The following is a 15191-nucleotide window of genomic DNA, read 5'->3' on the forward strand; positions in this document are numbered from 1 at the left end:
ATATATTTAAAAAAAAAAAACAGAACAGGATTCTTTTAATATATTTATTACATGAAAAAAAATAAAACAAAGTATACCTTAATGTAATAAAATAACAAAGAAATAAATCTACACAGCCCTAAAATTAGCCAGCTAAAATCTACACACTCACTTCACCAGGCAGTGAAATGGAACATTTGAGAAGTTCAGTTCAAGTTGAATGGCACACGATAGGACTGGAATGGGGAGAGGACTTCACACATATCAGAGTTCTCTTTTAGTAGACAATGTCTTAGAAATTCATGGTGGTCAGAATGCTGCATGTTTCTGGTGACATTACAGTACCAAAGTACTATTGTGGGTTAAAAAATTGTACGTATACATTAGAAAACCAAACCATATATTTCATGATGAAGTCAAAAGGATACTCTCTTGTGCTTTGGTGCTCCATCAACATAATTGTGTCTGAGGCAGTTGGCAGTTCAGTGACAAGTGAGTGAGTGAGTAAAATCACACACCACCCCACAACCAAGATGCCCAGTAGATACAAAGACACCAGAGAGAGTCAGAAAAAAAACATGCACCAGGCCTCAAAAAAGGCCTACGAGTTTCCCAACACGGTCATTCCAGAATCGGCACTTGGTTCTGGGCAGGCTTCAAGTCGAGCGAGCCGGCTTTGCTCCAGGGCGATCGCCTCGGCAGAGTGCTTGCATTTCTCTGAGCCGCACTGGCAGGTAAAGTACTTGCTCTTGATGTCCCAGAAACGATCCCCATAATCAAACCTGCGCAGAGAGAGGGTCATATTTCTGTAATAGCAGTATTCCTCAAATGTCTGGTCTTGTCTACTGGGGATGAAGCTGAATATTAACAACATACCGGTACAGCTACTCTTATGAAACATCCATATCTGCAATAATCATTCATGCTACTCTTGCCATTTGAGAAAGCAACTATTACTTCTATTGCTACAGTAATAACCATTGATACCTTTACAAAACTGGTAGTATAATGTTAAAAAAAAAAATATTGGAGTAGTGAGGAATACAAGCATATTAAACTGTGCTCATTTAAGATCACCTATTCAAATTCTGAACAGGAAGTATGACATTTGGAAAGTCTGTTACCCTGCTGCAGGACAGGACAGGATAGTGGAGCCATAGCATAGCATAGCATAGCATAACTTCCTAATGTAGTGACATTTAGGGATAGTAGAACTGTTTCATCGATTAATATTGCAATAGTATGTTGGCAGACACCCACCCCAGCTCTTGTCCCGTGAATATGTCTCTGGAGCTGAAGAAGGCGATGCGGGGGAACCTCAGGTCCTGGTGCAGCATGAACACACGCACTGGGATGATATTTGGATCACAGAGGTGGTTGATAAAGCGGCTGATGTTGCCATAGTAACGTGCGTCTATGCAATATACCTCTCCGTCCTGGAACAAAAAGGAACAGTAGGATGACTTATCTGACCATGACGAAGGGCAAAGACGCAAGCTGTGAATACATTACATCTGAGGGAGTCAAGACAGATGAGGCCAAACAAGGGGGAAAAAAGGGGGGGGGGGGGGGGGGTAAAGGGGGTGAATAAACTCTAATGTGTGTCTGAGACCACCAGGTGGTCTACCTTATTGTCCAGGTCAAAGAGGTAGGAGTCGTCTTCTCTCACATCAGCTTCTGCATCAGATATCAACTCCCCCACATACCTGTGAAAACAAATCAAAACAAATCCATCACACCAACCATCAACCAAACAATATCAATTTCCAGAAAAAACACTGTGAAAACCAAGCAAAACAAAAATATTTTGAAACCATTCTAAATTTAATTGGATATTTCATTGCATTTTGTAAACTGTGACACAATTTGCTGTAAGCTTGTCATGCAAGCACGCCCACACACAGAGAAACACACACTTACTCGCAGATGAAGCTGCCTTGGGGGATGTCTTGCAAAGCTCTCACACCCCATCCCATCTTCTCAGTCCGATAGAGCTGTAAACGAACCCTGAAAGAGACAAACACAAACAGACATGACAGCTCTTCCTCTTAGAAATCGCCCCTATTTCAGCATTTTAAACATCACTATGAGTCTTACTATTTCTGCATTTAGCTGACGCTGACACTCTAATCCAGAGTGACCTCCAGCAGCATTGCGTTCACTAGATCAGGCTCAATAGCTTCTGCTAACTAAAGACTTATTAGGGATTATATAAATACATTTCACAGTTCATCAAATATTATCACTAAAAGCTCTTTGCAATGAACTCCTCTCTAGACTGCACTCAAGCAGATGTTTCCCCCCATTTAAGAGCGGAGTTGAGCTCAAGGTTCCTTCCTATCAACGGGGAGTTGCTGACCTCTGTCACCTCCAGTATGTGCTTGCTCTAGGGGATTCAGGCATTGGACTTTGTAGATCATTGAAGATCCTTGGGACAATATCAAACCTTATTGGTACAATATCTATGGTCTTTTCTACTGGGGATGACATACCGGTACAACTACTCTTACAAAACATCCATTCATGCTACTCTTGCCATTTGAGAAAGCAACTATGACTTCTATTGCTACAGATGCAACTGAACTGCATTATCCCGATGCTTCAAATCACAATCCTTAAGAGGATGAGGACTTACTTGATGCCAGCCTGCACCACTCTGTTCTTGCAGGTGCGGTGGCAGGAGCAGGCCAGGTTGCACTCAAAGATCAGGGGAGGCTCGATCTTGTTAAATTCTTGCAGTAACCGCTGATCCTGGGGATTGGGAAAAAACACAGAAAATTAACATGCAGCTAAATGTTCTATTTCAAAGTAGACCATGTTCTCTTTCTTGTAAAATCTCATGTAAAAATGACTTACAGGTAAGTCTTTACTAGATTCTACTTAGACAAGACCTGGAAAACATTCAATGTTTCAATGGAAATGCTAAAGAACCGCCTGGTAGAAATGTCACACATACATGCAAAACACAGTGCAAAATGTACACAGACACATACAGACGCACACCAAAACAAAGGACTGCAGCACCGACCTTATCATACCAGCATCTAATACTGAGCTGTCCACAGAGGCAGTTACTCGAGGAGCAGTCATCAGTGCAACTGCAATGCTGCAAAACAAACAAAAAGATTCTTGGTCACGAGCACTAAAAGCAAGTTGTGGACAGACAAATGTGTTGCTGTCTTATGCAGTGACATACTCTATGTCCTGCAGTGTTATTTTTTTTTGTTGTGATTATGCTATTTTATTTCCCATCAATAAAAAACACATCATACAGAGACTGCCAGTGTTATTACTACGTAGTAGGCCTAAAGAGTTGTCCCACATTTCTAATTAATAAATGAGATATAGAGCAGACAGCATATTACAGAACATAATCCTTCTGATCTTAAAAGTGTCCTAACCAATCTTCCCACCTGCAGATGAGTGATGTTCCGGTCGATGTTCATGGCTGAGGTTTCGCAGTTCTCTGAAATGTACTTGTAGTCTGAAGGGCAGCCCTCGTCATCTACTGCATTCACACATGGAATAGGCACATTCTCATAGCCCTGGGCTACATCACTTTGAAAGGGGGGGAATAAGTGCATTAAACAAATGATTTAATACAAAATATTTGACAATTTGCAACATACATAACAAATAATGTAACTAAGGTAACAGGAAAATTAGTTTGCCCTTTTTCTATACAGTTGAACGTAATATACAACATTATGTATTGCCACAATACAAATAACGTCTTTCCAGTGACACTACAATCACTACTACTACACAGGTCACTATACACAATATTAATAATTTTACAGTCACACAGAAATTATGCTCAGAATTTAGACAGCTGCAAAGGGCATGTGCAACATCTAAAACTTCACACCTACCTGCAAATTATTCTCTCTGTCCGAACAATGCGGTTGGCTATTCCCCTGCGCAACTTCCTGTTGATCTGAAGTGCTACCCACACTGGCGAATCACACCGTGCTAGAGAGAGGGGTGTATCTCCTTCACGATTCATGACGTCAATGTCAGCCCCTCTTGAAAGGAATAACCTGAGACAGACAAATCAGACTTGACTAAAACAACACTGAGAATACCAGCAGGTTGATTACCCTAAGTGAAGGACCCGGTGCCAAAAAGCATGAAAACAAAACAAAATGGTGAGAAAATACTTGATACCTTTACTTGAAAGAGTGACAATAAGAGTGACATGACACGGTAATGACACATGAACCCTAACCCTTTGTCATGACAAAAACCGAATGACACTTATGACAGAAGCATTGTGTCATAAACGCTTATTATGACTTGTTTAGAATATTTATGACAAGTTCATGACAGTCATGTCATGTCACTCTGTAGATTCCTTCAAGTAAAGTGTAACTGAAAATGGTAACGTCTGGAAAGACAGGACGTCGACTGCCAGGGGAAAATGGAAAATACCCCACTCCTCTCATATTTACAATGTGGCTCATTTTGTCATTACTCACGTGACACAGTCCAGGTATCCCTCCCGGGCAGCGATATGTAGTGGTGTGTCCCCATGCATGTTGACCGATGACAACGGACATCCAGCATTCAAAATACGCTCTGCGATCTCTGCACTCCCCGCGAAAGATGCCCAGTGCAGTGCCACGTTCGTCTCCTACAGACAAACGGAAGGGAGGCAGCAAGGAAATCACATCAGAGGCAGAGATAGTTACAGTGTAAAATGGTTCATGTCCGGTGAAGTGCTGCTTTTGCACCAGTGTGCGTGTGTGTGTACATAATGAGAAACACTACTACTTCACACACTTGAATGAGAGGTGCGTCAGAGAGCACCAGAGGCCAATTGAACAAGAACAAGAAAAGAACAAGACCGATAACCTGATGAAGGTCTGTTGACTGAAACATGAAAAAATCCCCCTTTTTTTGCAAATGAAGACAGTCAAAGTGTGCATGTCACTGAAATTCTACAGCTATGAAGAGCGATGTTTCACTGAGGAGAATCTTACAAAGGGATTTTTATAGAAGCTCAAGAGAGAGAAATGAGTGCCACCTTGCATTTGTTTTACATTAAGTATTATTACATATGGCATACATTACTTCACTGAAGTGAATAAACTGAGTGCAAGTCATCACATAAGTCTTCCTGTAATTGTCTAATAAACAGGCTTCCTGTTTAACACGTCTCCTGTTTCAAACAGGCTTCCTGTTTAACACATCTTTACGATGGACCTGAAGTGCCAAATGTACAGCAAATCACAAATCATAGAAAATGCATAAAAACGAATGTCTGGAATTTAAATTTACAGACACATCAATGCAGAAGAAACAAACATTGTGTTAGAGAAATGCCTAAAGAGAGTCCCGCACACTGACAATGCTGCAAGCACTTATCTTTTTTGCATTAGAAAATACAACGTTTCGGTCTCAGGTAAATTTACCTTATGAAGGTCTAAGACCGAAATGTTGTATTTTCTAGCTAGAAATGTGCATCTCCGTTAGCCTGATTACCATCGACTTTCAAAGGCTCTGCGAGACTTTAGTCTGACCAAGAGCCTGTGCTAACACGGTTTCTCCAAGCGCTGGTTGACCCGCCTCCTTTAAGTGCCTCGATTTGCTACTGGTCGATGTCAGAAAGCGGTTTGCCGAGTTTAAACCAATAACAACACTCTGCCTTGAACACGCCTCTACCCAGAGCCGTTGGAGCTGCTCAAAGTTGATTGGTTCTCGACCAAAGGGGGCAGTTCCGCAGATTTCGGGAACTCAGAAATCCTTCCCGATTAGCAGTTGACCAGACCAGCGACAGCAAAAGCCGAAGGTGTTACGTCACTGGGAGGGCGTGCCAGGCTACATCTCCGTGGAGGAGCTGCAAGAGTGGGCTTGCTCACCAGGGGGCAGTGATGTAAACAGTCCCCCATTCATTTCAATGGGGAAACGCCTCTGGTGGAGCATGGCAGAACTACAAGGGTCTAAAAACGGGAATCCCGGAAAAACGACAACCGGCAGCCATCCGACATTAACAAGCAACCTACACCGGATCGGGCCTGATTTTTTAGTGCTTGAACCGCGTCGATAGCTCAAACGCTCTAGGAGAAGAGGCGTTCTCAAAAAACGGGCAAAGAAGAACAATAGATGGGCTTGCCTTGCAGCAAGCCCACTAATAATAAAAAAAAATAATTGCTTGTGGAAGGGTCAGTGTGCGGGATCCAAGTTCCTGATCTGAAACCTTTTGGTCGTATCCTATGCACCTGCTCGACGAAACAAGTGTGCAAAAAGCCCTCCTACGTTGTTACAGAAATGGCTGAAACGTTCATACAGTACTGTGTGCGTTACCTTGTCCTTCATCATGACATCTGCTCCTCTGTCCAACAGAGCTCTGATCACATCCAGGTGCCTGTGCTCAGCTGCCCAGATGATGGGTGTCCAGCCACCACTATCCTGAGGAGAGAGAAGCGAGAGAGGGCACCGATGACTATTTACAGATAGATGTACTAACTAACGCATGATTATAAACTGACGAGAAAATGACTTCACACACCAATGAAATTAAAAAGGTGTAGACCATCAGCTAAGCGAGGCTTTTTTTCCTGCACTAACTTGGTTTTTGTGAAGCTAGATGCCACAAAGGAACTGATTTCCTCCTTTGGTACTGCAGGAATTGGATGGATATTGCAGATGCAGACAGCAGTCTTGGTGAACATTTAAGAGGATTAAAGGGCCGTTCACACCAAGAACGATAAGAAAAGTCTCTCCTCATGTTAATGAACGTGATGGCTAGAATATTATGGGTTCTGATTGGCTGTTAGCTTTTTATCGTTCTCAAAATCGCTCTGAAAGTGATCATCAACGATATCGTTCTCCATGTCGTTATCGTTATAGTTTATGTGTGAACGTTGTCATTCATATTAACGAGAGCGATATTTGTTTATAGTTATCGTTATCGTTATCGTTCTTGGTGTGAACGGGCCTTAAGGGCCGGTCACACCAAGAACGATAACGTTAACGATAACGATAATTATAACCATAACGATAAAAGCGTCCACACTGGCCAACGATAAGAAAAGTCTCTCCTCATGTTAATGAATGTGATGGCTAGAATATTATGGGTTCTGATTGGCTGTTAGCTTTTTATCATTCTCAAAATCGCTCTGAAAGTGATCAACAACGATATCGTTCATCATGTCATTATCGTTATAGTTTATGTGTGAACGTTAATTATTCTTTATTGTTAAATGATTTTACCTTGATTTATGCTTTCTTTTTATGTTTTATTATGATATTTTTTATTATTATTATTACTCTTTGCCCATCTATGCTTTTATCTACTATTACTGTTTGTTTTTTATTTATGTAAAGCACATTGAATTACCTCCATGTATGAAATGCACTATATAAATAAACTTGACTTGCCATGTGACCACCATGTACACACACACAAACACAGCCAGCCATGGAGGTTTGTATTTTTGTGTACTTGTTTGGAGTGGTCACTTGTACACTCCATACCGCTCAGCCCCTCTCTCACCTGGGCATTCACGTCCACCTGTCCTGTTCCCAGGAGCAGAGTCACAATGTCCAGGTGACCTTGTTTTGCGGCGTGGTGTAGACCTGTGGACCCGTCTTCCTCCTGAGTGAGAGGAGGTCGAGAGGGAAGGCGAGAGTAAACAATACAACAATACCATTTCTCTGATCATCCACAAATGGCCCACTGCCTAATACCAGAGAGCTGGGACCTTTTCTTCATACAGTATACTGATGAACAAATCTAAAGGCAGCCCTTCTCACCACAACTGCTCTACTACCTGAGAGACACCCTTCTAAAATGTACTGATTATCTTTACAATAATACAAAATTAACTGGAGTTAAATGACTATTTGGGCAGCTGGCCGTAAACAAACAAAAGTAACACAGGGTACATACAAACTGTCTGGTAACATAAACCTCCCTGGTGACATTTACACATGTTTAGTACAGACATGATGCTTGGTTGGACACTCACAGCATGGTAGACACAGGCTCCACTCTGGATCAGATACCGCACGACATCCATGTGGCTGTTAACGATGGCCTCGAGTAGAGGAGTCCTGAGTGTTTTGTCTTGGGCGTCCACTTTAGCACCAGCCTAGGAGACAATTAGGTGTACAGTCATGCATGCGGGCTCTGCAAATGATAAGGCGGCCAGTGGTGATTATAATACACTTGGATAGGATGTACTCTCATTTGCTTATTGAAATGTATCAACCAGCAATCAGAATGACTGAACGGCTCCTGACTGATGACGCACTCTATTCTGATGCCAAGGTGTAATGAAGTGCAGCTCCATTCTCCGTGCCCGTGTCTTAGTGTCAGGCCTTAAAGCAACACTAAAGAGTTTTTTGTACCTTAAAATAATGTTTCCATAATCATTTCAGCGGTTCATCGTCTCGTAAAAAACAGGGTGAACGGCACGTCTGCATTCTCTCCGCGGCCCTCTATCGGCTATGACCACACTATGTTAAGTTTACCAGATCGGGTAGCGGATCTGTAGTGGATCTGTAGTTCGATGGCATGAGAAATAAGAAACTACAGAGTTGACTTGCTTCAATGTCGCAATACATCATACTTTCATAAAATCATGCAACATACACTACCTTGTCTAGTGGACATCGCTACTTGCAAAGCAGGCACTGGATAAACAAACAGCATGCGTGCGACAGAGGAAAAGTACTTTAATGTGGCTTTTACGGAGCACACCGCAGAACTCACCTCCACGAGCAGGTAGCACACCTCCAGGAACCCCCGCTGGGCCGCCGCATGGAGAGCACAGCGCCGGCTCTGAGAGTCTGCCTGGTAGGCTGGGTCAATGCCCTCCACTGGAACAGCACAATGACACTGACATGAGCATCTACACTCACCCATTTAACTGGTGCTCTCTCCATCACACATTAGAATCAGTGTAGAGTAACAACAAATTCACCAGAGCATCTACATTCACCCATTTAACTGATGCTCTCTCCATCACACATTAGAGTCAGTATACAGTAACAACATAGTTCACATCATAGTAAACATCATTACAAATAGGCCTACTAATAATTGTCCTACTCATATTACTACTACCTACATTTCAGGTTCATCAAATTTGTGAGAATATTCTTGTCCAACTTGACTTCAAAATTAAAGTAGCCTCCTGGCAATTGAAAAAAATACAAAAATGTTGAGCACATTGAGTTCCTTATGAATACTTCCTTGTGAAAACTTACTGAGCATGAGCAGAACTCTCTGTACCTCCCCCTGCTTGGCTGCTGGATACAGTTGCCGTGGGTGAAACCTCAGCTTCTTCTTCCTGACCAACCATAAGCACAGCAAATTGAGCACAGAATGGGTACCAATGGGTATCAACTCACCACGCAATGTAGAACAACCTCCAAGTCTAAAGTCTTGAAAAGCTTTTTTTTTTTACTGAAAAACTCAGGCATCAAAAGCTTTGTCTCTCCATCCAATGGCAAAATGCATGATCAGATTAATTTCTCCAGTAGAGCATTTCTGCTGCATCCTGATCCTGAATGTTTCTACCATGTTGTAAGTTGCTTTGGTTAAAAAAGCATCAGCCAAATGTAATGTAACGTAATGTAATGTAATGTAATGCAATGTAATGATCCTATCTGCCCCGTCGTACCTCTCCGAGTCCTGCGTGAGGATGGCCTTCTGTAGCGCCGCCCTGCGGTCCCCAAGCGGTAGTGCGCTGGGGCAGATGGGTTTGCCGTTGGGCAGACAGAGGGAGGGGCCCACACTGTCCACGCCCCCCTCGGCGGGGACGGCGGCGTCTGCGCCGGCTCCGGGCCGGGCGCTGGGCGGAGGTGGAGGTGGAGGTGGAGGTGCCGGGGGCTGCTCGGGAGGCCGGCTCATGTTGCCTCGGCCTCGCATCCGCGCACTACACAGAGATGATGACAGAGACACATGAGAAGATTGTTGTGATTAACCCTCACATGCGCTTTATGTCAACACTGATTTCTTTTTTGTGAAAGTGATGTGACCTGTTTTTGAGTAGTGCCGTCTACTTGTACCATATTTGAGATGGGCACTCACATTATCGTGTAAGATGAACATCAGTGTCATAACTGGTGAATTTCATATGCACATGTGAGCAACATGTGAGCAAGAATGAAGAAACAGATGTATAACAAGGTAATTAACTAAGTGTATTTATCTTTGAAGGAAACATGGTACAACATTAAGACCTTGTAAACTAAATGATGAAACATTGAACTATTCTCATAGATTTTCAGGTTCCCACTAGCTACTCCACTTTTCCCACAGAATGACCCCCCCCCCACACACACACACGAACACACACACAGACACACACACACCTCACAGGTCCTCCTGGCCTCTTCCCATTGCTTAATGCCCCTGCTGCTATAGGGGATGCGAGAGGCGGTGGTAATGCTGGTGTAGTGGTGGAGGCTGACGCGGTGACCACAGTTCCGGCCAGAGATGTTGGGGGTGTTATGGTCACTTCCTGAGCCTCGGAGGCGTCCTCTCCACAGTGAGGGCAGAAGAGCAGGCCACCATTCATCCCCCGACCACCACGGCCACCTCCCAGAACGGACACACAACCTCGGTGGAAACGGTGAGCGATACGAACGTCAGGACAACACTCTAGAAACGTGCCCTGAAAAGTGCAAGAGAGGGAGAGACAGAAAGAGAGAGAGAAATAAAGGAAAACAAGAGAGTGACACAAATAAGACATAAACATAGAAAGCATTACGTCATTAAAATGCATTTTCTTTGACACACTGTAAATTTCACAGGAAGACGTGCAGAGTCAACGTGTTACCGAGATACAGAAGTAGCCACAGCCTGGACAGCAGTGGTGTTTGACCATGTGTGAGCGGTGGTTCTCGCACAGCACCATGAGGGACACTCGACTGGAGGGCCGCATGGTCTCCCCCTTCACCACAGTGCTGGTGCACCCCACCAGCTACACACAGGGAGACACAATGGACAAGAGACGATTGAGATCACAATAGCACACTCTCTGTCCGTATGCTTCATGTCTTTGTGTGTCATCAGTTTCGGCTGACAATTGTCTAAGCAAGATGTGTAAGTCTATAAGCATTACAATTGATGTCATGTTTAAAGACTATTTAAAAAATAGAAATAGAAATTCTCTAGCTGTCTGTTTTGTGAGTGTGTTCAGAGCTGATGAGCAAATGGTAAACAAACAGCAAACAGTTCCAGCCTTGGTGGCTTCAAGTGAACAGATGAGAGTAGTGCAATTTCATTGGCTGTTGAGTCCAAATATAAACAATACTTTGTCAGAATCGCTGACTCTACTAACTCTACACACCAGCACAATCACCACACACACACACACACACACACACACACACACACACACACACACACACACACACCTCTCCATTGACACTCTCAACGGCCATGCAGAGGCGGCTGCCACTTGCACTCAGGCCATCCACGCGAGGAGCCTCCATCCTGCAGCTACACAGAGGCAGCTCCTCCAGACGTTCTGTCTCCCCACTGTCACTGCCCTCTACCAGGTGGAGACGCACACGAAACCAGAGGCAGGGAGGGACGGATGGCACATGACCAGAAAGAAAGAGACAGATGGACAACAGTGGGTTAATGGATGGTTATTCCAAATCAGCAACAGATAGATAGATAGATCCCCATTCCCCAAGGAGAAATTCAAGGTCCCAGCAGCTTACGACATCACACACAACATATATTACAAAGTATAAAATCATCCAAATCATCCAAAAACGAATTGAAGTACTCGTCAAACTGGAACATCAAGTAGAACATGAAGCAGTCATATTTAAAAGTACTTGACTGACCAGGGTGTGGGGACAGTGTGAGGCTGTCTGCTGCGGATATGTCCAGGGAGCCCAATGGCACCTCTGTGTAGTCACTGGACACGCCCCCAGGAGCTGCCGCCGAGCCCGATGGTGGCTCTGTGAGAACACACGGACAGCTAATTATCCACAACAAAACCTCACACCAAGATGCTTACAAACACGTCCACAACAAACATAACAAACACAAACGCTCCCACACCCACACAAGACACCATGAGGATTTCTCATGGTGAATAAGAAGAAATGTCTTTGAGAGTTAGTTTTGGGATCTTCAAAAAAGTGTTTTGTTGTGATTTGTACAGTATGAGTATGGTTACTGTTAGCATAAATGTTAATTGATGTCATTGGACAAAAGTGTCATCTAAGAACCATAAACATAATCATATACATATTTTGGATTTTCTATACAGCAACGGTGTAAGTGTCAATGCTAATACCAATAACAGGCAAAAGTGCAAAGTCGTGTCACATGTAGGAGCATCATGCTGGCCTCGCCATATGTTTCCTCCATACCTGCAGCATCCTCCTCCACCACCATGTTGGCCTGTTCTCTTCCTCTGCCCCGTCCTAGGGCTGCCCACGGCGACCCATTCCTGCCCTCTTTCTTCTGGAGTTTTCCATGCTTCTCAGCCAGTGGGCTCTGACGATTACAACACATGTCGCTATTAACAGCAAATGTAGCCAACTGGCGAGGCCATAGCTATTTAGAGGATATGAAGAAATCAGATTTCAGTGCAAACGTTATAGCGTACAAAAAGGCACAATTATTTTGACGTCTCATGAAGTTAGTCAAGATACATACAGGGTCAGACAAGTTCCCAGACTCCTCGCCTTCCCTTCCACAAGGCTGGTCCTCCAGCATCCCATCCTCTGACTGCAAAACAAGAATAGACCACAGGCACTCAGTGATGCTGGTGTCAGCATCAGCTTTCATCTGAAATGTCATTCTTTGCGATGCAAACTCACGTGCAACGACCTTTATACTCTGTATAAAGCGAGAAGATGAGTCTGATCCGTTGTGCCTCATGCTGTTTACCTTGCTATCAGAGAATATGACGTCGTCTCCTGCATAGCTGTTATAGAGGAGGTGGAAGTCCTCCTCGTCAGCGTCGTCATCCAGGTCTTCCAGCCAGCCACTTCCATGGTCTTTGGTTGCTACGGTGACTGGCTCTACTTTTTCTGGAGTGGTGGACACTTTGACCGGCTGGAATACAACAGACAGTGAATGAGTTGCTAATAACACTATTATCTGCATATAATGTGCTCTCTCTCTCTCTCTCACATACACACACCTCTGGTACCAGAGCTGGACCTTTCTCTGCCTTCTCTTTAGATGGAGGGTTGCGTTCCATATCTGTGCCCACTTTTCTTCTCTTCACAGCTAGAAAAAGAGGGAAGCCTGATCAAGCTAATCTTGCACAGCAATCAATATTTTAAAATGTCCATGAGGTTTAGTCATTGTTGATCACCATTGCATAGCCCCATCATTAATGAGATTTCAGTTAACCAATAATGGGATGCTGGGGAAGTAAACAGCAGCCTTACCTGTGTCAAGGTCTGATGCCAAGCTGGTCAAGGGCTCCTCAGGGTCTACTGGAACAATGGCTGCCTCAATACACCTCACCTAGTCCATACATATCAATGGACAAAATGGACAGACTGCTCAGTAATGGAGAACGAAGCATCATTCATTCATTCATTTATTTTTTTCTCAAAACATTGTGGGTACGGTTATTAAAACATAAAAACAAAACTCTTCAAAGCAACTTCTTCAGTGACATGGGACAGTGTTAAATTCAAATACAATACAAATGGAAGGCAGTGTAGCATAATAGCATATAATATAAGCAGCACATGCACCATATGCAACTGAAATGCAGCTGTATGTCTAGCAGCAAAGGATAGATAAAGCAGTCCCTTCATCCAGGGGTAAGTGACCTCACCTGTGTTGGGGGAGCTTTACTCATAGTCTTTCGGGCACGATGAATCTTTGGTGGTGGGTTGACAACCGGCGAAGTGCCGATTGAAGACGACGAAGAGGAGGAAGAGGAGCTGGAGGGTGGGAACGTTTTGCTACCAAGAACAGAGGAGCTCATATTGGCTGTGTTAAGAGACTGGGATGAGGAACAGTGGGAAGTGGATGATGATGTGAGAGTCTTTGCTGCATTGCCTACAGGTGAACAGACCAGAAATTGGAATATCAGTTGCACAATAATCAAGTGAGTGAGGTTTTTTTTTACATAGGCAGTGATAGCATCTATCTATCTATCTATCTACGGTATCTATCTATTTGAATCATCTGTATAGTATAAACATTACATTGAATGCAACAGCTAGTGACTGGTGGATGAAATCACATTGCTCTCCTCAATCTTCACCATTACAAAATCTCCTATCCAATGATATTCCCCACATAACATCACCATTAGGACAACAGAAGTTCCGATTCCTTGACCAATTGCCTTAAGGCCCACAAAGATTCCTCAAGTTAAAACTATTTTGAGCACTCTACTAAGAGTCCCACTACAGTATAGTTATCTGTGTATTTACCATTGCACCGTTGAATCATGCATTTGAAACCGAAGTACTTCTAAAGATATTATTAGCTGCTACTGGATTGCAATCAGGGTAAAACACAATCCCAGCACGTACCTACTTCCCTTGCATCTGGCTTGGAATGTTGTGATTTTCTTTCAGTGGACTTCTGGAAAAGAAAGCACTATTCATGTAATTTGCGAGTTGAACTGATCTCTCCTTGTTGCACTGAGCTATGTGCAAGTATCAACATAGCCGAGCTGGACTACTGGACCTAAAAATGATTTTAGATGTATTACAAAAGTAACACAAACACTATCTCACCACCCGTGAGAACTTAATGACAGAATTATGACAGTACAGCGGATAGTTTGTCAATCACAACAAAGGCAACGAAGTAACTGAACATGGTAACATTGATACCAAGTCTAGTCTAGGTAAGACAAAAAGTTGCATTTGCTAAATAACATCTCGTATCAAAACTAACACTATGATGCAGCTCAGCTGTAACGTTAACATTAGCTGCAAGACGGTTGCAATTGATTCATCTGCAAACTTAGCTAAACTGCAACCAACCAGTACGTTCTCTGAACGTAAGCAATTAGGCTAAAGTGTTAGACCGCGGACAGAGGGAAAACAAGTATTGCGCTTAAAAATAAACATACAACACTGCCAAAAACGGAAGAACTACTCTACCATTGTTCATTCACAGTGGTCTTACCTCGTCCATCGGTGCGGATGCCGACATATTCTCCAGAAATCAAAAGAGGACGTATTTTGACGCGACTACGTCACCGACGTTCTGTAGTTGAACTGACGTAAAACCTCCTCTTGGTGGACAA

At 43.5% G+C, this 15191-nt stretch overlaps 1 protein-coding gene across 2 annotated transcripts; it reads right to left on the minus strand.

Moving 5' to 3' along the window:
* Positions 1-11: 11 nt before the first annotated feature.
* ehmt2 (euchromatic histone-lysine N-methyltransferase 2) lies at positions 12-15169 on the minus strand. Of its 2 annotated transcripts, none has more exons than XM_062530003.1 (27): positions 15071-15169; positions 14467-14518; positions 13753-13984; positions 13360-13433; positions 13107-13195; positions 12851-13018; positions 12617-12688; positions 12328-12454; positions 11794-11910; positions 11353-11489; positions 10773-10916; positions 10306-10607; positions 9612-9866; positions 9196-9278; positions 8699-8805; positions 7953-8075; positions 7478-7579; positions 6286-6390; positions 4458-4612; positions 3852-4019; positions 3393-3537; positions 3008-3085; positions 2615-2730; positions 1900-1986; positions 1607-1685; positions 1240-1415; positions 12-761 (listed from the first exon to the last, which is right to left on the minus strand). In XM_062530003.1, the coding sequence occupies exons 1-27, from the start codon at positions 15095-15097 to the stop codon at positions 581-583; spliced, it is 3501 nt and encodes a 1166-aa protein (XP_062385987.1). In that variant the 5' UTR covers positions 15098-15169; the 3' UTR covers positions 12-580. The 2 variants fall into 2 exon arrangements, with proteins under 2 accessions (XP_062385987.1, XP_062385988.1); XM_062530004.1 differs by having other exon boundaries at positions 15046-15086.
* Between the last annotated feature and the right edge of the window lie 22 nt (positions 15170-15191).

The sequence above is a fragment of the Sardina pilchardus genome, chromosome 24 (assembly GCF_963854185.1).
Source record: "Sardina pilchardus chromosome 24, fSarPil1.1, whole genome shotgun sequence".
NCBI lineage: Eukaryota > Metazoa > Chordata > Actinopteri > Clupeiformes > Clupeidae > Sardina > Sardina pilchardus.